Source organism: Hemiscyllium ocellatum (genome assembly GCF_020745735.1).
Source record: "Hemiscyllium ocellatum isolate sHemOce1 chromosome 27 unlocalized genomic scaffold, sHemOce1.pat.X.cur. SUPER_27_unloc_7, whole genome shotgun sequence".
Classification (NCBI taxonomy): Eukaryota; Metazoa; Chordata; class Chondrichthyes; order Orectolobiformes; family Hemiscylliidae; genus Hemiscyllium; species Hemiscyllium ocellatum.
Window position 1 is genome coordinate 736,019 of NW_026867516.1, and position 8,744 is coordinate 744,762.

The window sequence follows — 8,744 nt, forward strand, 5'->3', positions numbered from 1 at the left end:
ACCCTAAACCTTTGCCTTAAGCCTTAGGACCCCGACCCTGGGGAAAAGATATACAAAATTTGAGCAGCCAGACAAAATGCAGTAGGACTAAAAAGTCGAGCCACAGATGGGGAAAAGAAAGTGGCTCCAGCCTTTTTTTCTCCTCCTGGCATTTGGACACTTCAAACCTGTCAGTAATACCAGCTCCCAGGATCTCCAGCCTCTCTGTCAGCAAGCACTGCGCATGCTCCTCGGAGTCAGCAAAAAACTGCATCAGCTGCTCGGTGTCCGCGCACACGGCTCGCGTCCTTCTTTCGATGGACCAATAGGAAGCACTGGAGGACCGGAAAGAGACTGGTCCTCCTGCCAATCAGAGCGCCCTGTTGTCTGAATGCGGAAGTTGGAACATGAGCTTCGGAAGTTGCTGTTGTTGCTCCTCTCTCTGAATAAAGATTGAACTTCACTCTAGATTGCAACCTCCTTCCTCTGTCCAACATCTGTGAGTACGGCACTCTCTTTTCTCACCATATTTTTCGTTTCTTTTCTAAATTCTGAGCTTCAATTGTTGACTTGCAGCAACTGAAAGGAAATGGGGTGATTCGGGGGTTGGGGGAACAGACTCTGCAAACATTGGTCCAGGTCTGTCTCCATTGGCAAACGCATGAACACAATGTGATGATTTTGCCTTTGCTGTGGAAGAAAATGCCGAAAAAAGGTCATTGTTTAAATGGTTATATACTGGGATATGGAGAAAGTGAGGGCTGCACATGCTGGAGATTAGAGTCGAAAAGTGTGGTGCTGGAAAAGCACAGCAGGTCAGGCAGTATCCGAGGAGCAGGAATGTTGGTGATTTAGTCACGAGCCCTTCATCAGGAATGATGTGTGGATGTACAATGGGGTCTCAGCGTCCTTCCACACCAGTCACTGCCTGTTGTCAGACAGGGTGTAGCAAGCAATCAGCAAGGCAAGTGGTATATTAGCAAGAGTTCAGAAGTTGGGATGGCTTTCTGTGATCAGGCAGTCATTGAATATATTCAAGCCTGTGTTCATCTGATTTCTGAACAACAAAGAAGTGGATGGTGATGAGGGAAGGTAAAAATAATGGTTTTAAGACCAGTATAGAACAGTTACAGTCATACAGCACAGAAACAGACACTTCAGTCCAGCTAGTCCATGCTGCTATATTCATAAACTAAACTAGTCCTATGTAGTTTGGCTCATATCCCTTTGAACCTTTCCTACTCATGTACTGATCCAAATGTCTTTTAAATGTTATTACTGTACCTATATCCATCACTTCCTCAGGACATTGATTCCACACACAAACCACTGTCTTTCGAAAAAAAGGTGTTCCTCGTGTGTTTTTTAAAATCTTTCTCCTCTCCTTGAAAGTTTGCTCCCTAATCTTGAAATCCCCACCTGTAGGAAACAGCACCAGCCACTCACCTCATTGACACCCCTCTTGGTTTTATAAACTTTATAGGTAACCTCTCAACTTCCTGTGCTTCAGTGAAAAATGTCCCAGCCTATCCACCTAGATGTAGGTATATTCATATCCAGTTATGATCTGTTCGGTGCTGGTGCATGCTCAAAAGACCAAATGGCCTACTCCTGCTCCCAATTCTCTCTCACTCTGTGTCCAAGACAGCAAGAGACCATAAGACAGAGGATCAGAAAGTAGGCCATTCAGCCCATCAGGTCTGCTCATATCACACAATCGTGGTTGATGTGTTTCTCAACCCCATTCTCCCACTTCCTCCCCATAACCCTTGATACTCAAGAACTTATCTATCTCAGTCTTAAATATCCTCCGTGACCTGGCCTCCACAGCCTCATGTGGCAATGAATTCCATGGATTCACTACTCTCAGGCTGAAAAGTTTTCCCTGATCTCCCTTCTAAAAGGTCTTCCCTTTTCTAGTCTCTTTCAGGTCCTGGTCTCTCCCACTAATGGAAACATCTTCCCAACGCCCACTTTGTTTAGGTCTTTCAATGTTCTGTATATTTCCATTAAATCTCCCCTGAGTGAGAGTGTGGCCTGTGTCATGGTCTAAGCCAGACCACTCAAAACATTCTTAAGCAGGCAGCCCCAGACCATAACTTTGTAATTTGATTTGGTAAGTGTACAGTGAAAATTATCTGGAGTAAGTGAGCTCAGTTGACTAATGGATTTTAAAACAGACAAAAATTATTCTCAAAATTACACAATGCAACACAAAGATCAGAATAAAGAACGCCTACAGAACTCAGCCTATCCAACTAGACTTAGTTATGCTGTTCTGAATATACACAACAGTCCCAATAAGCCAACTCCCTTTGAAAACCATTATTAATGGAACACATGCTTATAGGTTGAAGTTGAGAGACAGAAAAGAACGAGAGAGAGAGTTTCCACACAGCTCCCTGTTGAACTTGCAACCAGTTCAAGACTGAACTAAAACTGCTTCGGTCACTCCCTTTTCTTGATACAGGTCACTTCTAAAACATGACCAATTTGGCCTGAAGTTGCATCTGTTTACATATAAACAAAAGGCCTCTCAAAATTCTTTTCATCTCTGTTCAAACCAGACTGATCAGAACCTGGCCGGTTTATTACCTCTCTGAAAAAAGTCACGGACAGTGTCTCCTTGAGCCAGGGAAAAGCTTTTAGTCCAAAAAAGGAACTAGCTTTGTGACACCTGTTAATCAGCATGAACCAGACCCTTCAGGATGAGATGCAGCAGAAATTAGGTTCAACAAAGTGAGAATGGAGGGAATGTGTGTGGGATGGAGATTTTCAGCTTCCAGGGAATAAGAGAGGAAAAAGAGTTTGCTGTAAATTAGAATTGATCGGATGGGCCAATGGGCTGAGGAGTGGCAAATGGAGTTTAATTTAGAGAAATGTGAAGTGTTGCATTTTGTTCAAGCAATCCAGGCAGGACTGACACAGTGAAGGGGAGTGTCACAGAACAGAGAGACCTTGGAGTGCAGGTTCATGGTTCCTTGAAAGTGAGTCTTAGGAGGTCATGGAGTGGCTGTACAGGACATTGGTTAGGCCACTTTTAGAATACTGTGTTCAGTTCTGGTCTCCCTACGCCAGGAAAGATGTTGTGAAACTTTGAAAGGGTTCAGAAAGGATTTTCAAGGCTGTTGCCAGAGTTGGAGTGTTTGAGACACAGGAAGAGACTAAATAGGCCAGGGATATTTTCCGTGGAGCATTGGAGGTTGAGGGGTGACCTTATAGATGTTTATAAGGGGCAGGATAGGGTGAGTACCCAGGTTAGGGGAGTCCAAAACTAGATGGCATATGTTTGCGGTGAGAGGGAATGATTTAAAAGGAACCTGAGGAGCAACTTTTTCACGGAAGGTGGTAGAGGCTGATACAATTACGACAAAATTTAAAAGGCATCTGGATGGGAATATGAAGAGGAAGGGTTTAGGGGGATATGGGCAAAATGCTGGCAAATGATTTAGATTAATTTAGGATTTCTTGTTGGCACAGATGAGTTGGGTTGAAGGGTCTGTTTCCGTGCTGTATGACTGTAATCGTCTTTGGTGAAAGCAGAAGTGTGGTTGTGAAGACTGGACTTTCAGAGCAGCTTTCAAAGATGTTTTGCCTTGACTGGGAACAGAAGAAGTTGCAATGAAATCTTTCATTTGTGAGACAGCAACTGAGTGAGTGAATACATCCTGGAAAGTGGAAATTCATTGAATTGTGGGGATGAAGCCCGACCCTATCCAGTCATTTCTGCTGGTAGATGAGACCAGGCTTCAAGATGAGGGGGAGTAGATTTAGGAGAGAGATGAGGAGGAACTGCTTTTCCTGGAGAGTAGTGAATCTATGGGCAATTTAGCCTGGCCAATCCAAATCAAGGCCAGTGAGCAATGTCGTGATCTGGAGAATTAACATCAGAGAATGATAGAAAGGGACAAGGAGAGTAAATATACCAGCAATCAAAACTGGATTCTAAAGATCACAAAAACTGAAACTAAAAACGGTGTGTCTGAATGTGCGCTGCATTGTAACAAAAGCGAATGAATTGACTGTACACATTGAAGAGAATAATTATGATCTGAGACTCCTGACAGAAACTTGGCTTCAGAATGACAAGGATTGGATTCTGAATATTGAGGGAAGAGTCAAATGGAAAGCAGGATAATGGGAGAGGTGCTAATGAAAGCACAGATCACAGGGGAATCTGGTGTCAGCTCGGATTTCAGGTCCTGGTTTCTCTGTCCTCTGTTGATTTTCCTGTTCCAACAGAGTAAGATGTGGATCTGCTCTCAGCCCTGCTGGATTTCTGCTGAAGATTTGACCCCATCCCCCCCACCCCCACCCCTTTATACCGTCTGGAACAATAAAACATTCAGTCAATTGAGACCCAACCCTAATCTTCCAATCTCTCAAACCAATCAGACACAAGAGTTAGTCATATCATGGAATCAAACAAGAAAAATGAAACAAAGTTAAAAATATATAGGTGCTTGTGCTTAATTAGATTAGATTCCTATTGTATAGATTCCACCCAAAACGTCCACACTGATCCTCCGAAGAGTAACCAACCCAGACCCATTCCTCTCCATTTACCCCTACCTAATGCACCTAACATTATGGGCATTGTGGGTGGCATGGTGGTTAGCAGTGCTGCCTGACAGCGCCAGAGACCCGGGTTCAATTCCCGCCTCAGGGAGTTTGCACATTCTCCTCGTGTCTGCGTGGGATTCCTCCGGGTGATCCGGTTTCCTCCCACAGTCACAAAAATGTGCAGGTCAGGTGAATTGGCCATGCTAAATTGCCCATAGTGTTAGGTGAAGGGGTAAATGTAGGGGAATGGGTCTGGGTGGGTTGCGCTTCGGCTGAAGGGCCTGTTTCTACACTGTAAGTTATCTCATCTAAATTTAGCATGACCAATTCACCTGACCTGTGCAACTTTGGACTGTGGGAGGAAACGGGAGTACCCAGTGGAAACCCACTCAGACCCGGGGAGAATGTGCAAACTCCACAGAGAATCAAACCCAGGTCCTTAGTGCTGAGAGTTAGCAGTACTAACCACTGAGCCACCATGCTGCCCCCAAATGTTTGTTCATTGGGAAGTAAACCAGAAATAGAGCTTTCCCAGGATTCTTATAGTACACTACTTGAGGAATACTCTCTCCCTTACATCTAACTATTAGTACCCAGCTATGATTTATAACAATATTTACACCAACGTAAATAAAACATCTGTATAGACATAGAGATATTCAGCATCTCCCTCATGCATGCATGCATGCACACACGTAATTGACAGGAAGTTTTACATATTTACATATGTAAGATTTACATATTATTGATATCTGCAACCCATTCTAAACGATGAAAGACTTAATCCCGGTCTGTTCAATATGTAATTTCAATGGCAGGACGCTGTAATGTTTTTCCATGTATTCTGTGCCTTGTGATCTTATTCTTCACTATCACCTGATGAAGGAGCAGCGCTGTTAACACCAGTCCTTCCAAATAAACCTGTTGGGTGTTTGATTTTTAACTTTGTCCAGGTTAGGTTGGATTGACCAAGCTAAATTACCCGTAGTGCCCAGGGATGTGCACGTTAGATGCATTATTCAGGGTGGTAGGGGGATGGGTGTAAGTGGGTTACCCGTCGGAGGGTCGGTATGGACTCCTTGGGCCGAGTGGCCTGCTTCCGCACTCTGGGAATTCTCTGAAAGGAAGGGATTACCCTGTTGCAAACTGCAGGGCTGCGCAGGCGCAGTGCGCGGAGCTGTTGTCGGCCTTTCCCCACCCCCTCGCTTCATCCATGACGTCACAACGCGGAAGTGGCCCTGTCAGTTTCAGAGTGAAACTCCCTCCCTCTGGGCAACTCTTCATCCCGGGAGGGAGTGGGGGTCAAGTCTGTTCACTTGAAGCAACTGGAGTGATTCCAGGGAGGGGGCAGACTCTGCAAACTCAGGTATGTGTCTGAATTACCCGGGTGAGGAGGGATGGGATGGGGCTGTTTTCCCCATCGCGCCAGAGTCTGAAGGGTAACATTACTGACTGTTTTAAATAAAAGCATGAGGGGCCTGGATAGGGTCAAATAGACAAGGTCTTTTCCTGGGGTGGGGAAGTACAGGACTAGGGGGTGATAGATTAAAGGCAGGGTTGGGGGGAAGACTTAAAAGGGACCAAAGGGGCAACTTTTTCATGCAGAGTATGATGCGTGTAAGGAATGAGCTGCCAGAGGAAATGGTGGATGCTGGTACAATTACGGCATTTAAAAGGCATCTGGATGGGTGTTTGAATAGGAAGGGTTCAGAGGGATATGGACCAAGTGCTGGCAAATGGGACTAGATTGATTTTGAGTATCTGGTTGGCGTGGAAGAGATTGACCGAAGGGTCTGTTTCTGTGCTGTTTATCTCTATGACTCTGGCTTTCTACTAACATTTGCCACGTCTGTATGTTCAGTTTCTCTCTGGTGTCGGTGTTAATGCTTTCCTCCCACTTCCCCGGGACGTTAATGTGAGAACAGAGGGGGAGAGGGAGGGAGGGAGGGAGAGAGTGCTTTCAATTTTGCGGAATAACGAAGGAAACGAATGTTCACCCAAAAGTAGAGTAGCTTGTTCTGAATTTCTACCCTGGACTGACGCTGATGACTTTTGTAATCTCTTTTTACAGAGTATTTGACGATCTGAGGACAAAAGTTTCAAAATTAACAGATGAAGGGCTTGTGCCTGAAACGTCAACTTTCCTGCTCTTCGGATGCTGCCTGACCAGCTGTGCTTTTCCAGCACCGCACGTTTCAGCACCGACAGTCCAGTAACTACAATCCTCACTTTGTCATCAATGTCTGACAGTCATTCAATCCATCGAGACTGTAATAATTTTTTACTGTGATTCTGTGAGAAGAAGCAAAGTTTTTTGGTTCCTGTTTAAGTACGTTTTCAGCATCAGTGGGACTGGATGAGAGACCCTACTGTTGCAGTGCATTGAGTGTGAAGCCAGAAACAGCTCTACGGCCTGGAAAGAGGAATTCACGGTGAGGAGGGGCTCTACACGCATTTGTGTACAGCTGAAGCTGCAGCCATGGAGAAACCTGAGGAATCCCACCCCGAGGAGGAATCGTGGAAGTGTGGTGACTGCGGGAAAGGCTTCCGTGCTCCATCTGCCCTGGAAATTCATCGGCGCAGTCACACCGGAGAGAGGCCATTCATCTGCCCCAAGTGTGGGAAGGCCTTCAGCAATTCCTCTGCCCTTATGAGGCACCGGTGGGTCCACACAGGGGAGAGGCCCTTCGGCTGCCCCGATTGTGGGAAGGACTTCAGCTATTCTTCTGACCTGCAGACCCATCGACGGGTCCACACGGGGGAGAGGCCGTTCTCCTGCACTGTGTGTGGGAAGGCCTTCAGCACCTCCTCCACCCTCCTGACCCATTGGTGGGTCCACACTGGGGAGAGGCCATTCACTTGTTCTGAGTGCAGGAAGGGATTCACTCAGGAGGGCAAGTTGCGGATGCACCAACGGGTCCACACTGGGAAGAAGCCTTTCAGCTGCCCCGAGTGTGGGAAGGCCTTCAACGATTCCTCTTCCCTTCAGACCCACAAGTGGATCCACACACAGGAGAGGCCGTTCCCCTGCACAGAGTGCGGCAAGCTCTTCAGCAATTCCTCCACCCTGCTGAAGCACCAGCGGGTCCACACAGGGGAGAGGCCCTTCAGCTGCCGCGAGTGTGGGAAGGGCTTTACCCAGATGTCCGTCCTGCTGATCCACCAGCGGATCCACATCGGTGAGAAGCCTTTCTGCTGCCCTGAGTGTGGGAAGGGATTCACTCAGAAGGGCAACTTGCGCACGCACCAGCGGGTCCACACAGGGGAGAAGCCCTTCAGCTGTCCCGAGTACGGAAATGCCTTCAGTGATTCCTCCACCCTACTGAAGCACCAACGGGTCCACACGGGGAAGAAGCCATTCCCCTGCCCCGAGTGTGGGAAGGCCTTTAGCAATTCCTCCGACCTGCTGAAGCACCAGCGTGTCCACACGGGGGAGAAGCCCTTCAGCTGTCCCGAGTGTGGGAAGGGCTTTACCTGGGCAGCCACCCTGCGGAGGCACCAAGGAGTTCACGTGCCATCACAGGGGGATTGAAGGAGTGACTGTCAAGTGCCATTATGGACTGGGCTATCAACCCAGTTCTGGAACTCCCAGGTTTGAATCCCACTGCGGCAGAGAGTGGATTTGGAATTCGGTCAGAAATCTGGAGGTCAGAATCGAACAATGAAACCGTTGGGCGGGGTGGGGGGAAGCCCCATTCTGATTCAGTCATGTTCTTTTTAGGGAGGGAAACTGGTGTTGTGGGAAAGGATTCACTCAGTCGTCCCAGCTGCATCATTTCCCTGGTCTGGCCTACACGTGACTGCAGACCCACAGCAGTGTAGTTGACTCCACCTGCTTCCACCCACTTCTTTCCCTCCCGGCAGATGGGTGGAGACAGACTTGGATACAGGGTATGGGTTGAAATCGCTGAGTGAGGCGATACTTCCTCTGGGTTAAGGCTGTACCAAGGATCCAATTACAAAGGGACAAGTCAGTGGTGACCAACAGTAAAGAAAGTGGAGGGTGGGGAGGGGTGCTTTGACCTTGAACTGTTTAAAAAGCAGCTACTTTTTCAACTGCTTTTTGCTGAGGTGATCTGGAGCTGTAACAAAGTTGGGTCGCAATAAAGGTAACCTGAACTTACTGCTGGGCTCAGACTTTGAAAGCTTTGAGCTCCAACACATCTTTGTTTTAAAGCTGCTCATTTCTTCCAGCCTCCTGC

The 8,744-nt window shown here is 47.1% G+C and overlaps 1 protein-coding gene across 2 annotated transcripts; it reads left to right on the forward strand.

Annotated features, from left to right (window-relative positions):
- The first annotated feature begins 387 nt into the window (after window positions 1-387).
- LOC132808557 (zinc finger protein 239-like) lies at window positions 388-8,666 on the forward strand. Of its 2 annotated transcripts, none has more exons than XM_060822174.1 (2): window positions 388-478; window positions 6,614-8,666. In XM_060822174.1, exon 2 carries the CDS (start codon window positions 7,022-7,024, stop codon window positions 8,072-8,074), a length of 1,053 nt encoding a protein of 350 aa, XP_060678157.1. In that variant the 5' UTR covers window positions 388-478; window positions 6,614-7,021; the 3' UTR covers window positions 8,075-8,666. The 2 variants fall into 2 exon arrangements, with proteins under 2 accessions (XP_060678157.1, XP_060678158.1); XM_060822175.1 differs by lacking the exon at window positions 388-478 and adding an exon at window positions 5,779-5,908.
- The last annotated feature ends 78 nt before the right edge of the window (window positions 8,667-8,744 follow it).

Bases quoted from the DNA above. Each gene is read 5' to 3' on its own strand.
- LOC132808557 (XM_060822174.1), top strand. From the start codon at position 7,022: ATGGAGAAACCTGAGGAATCCCACCCCGAGGAGGAATCGTGGAAGTGT.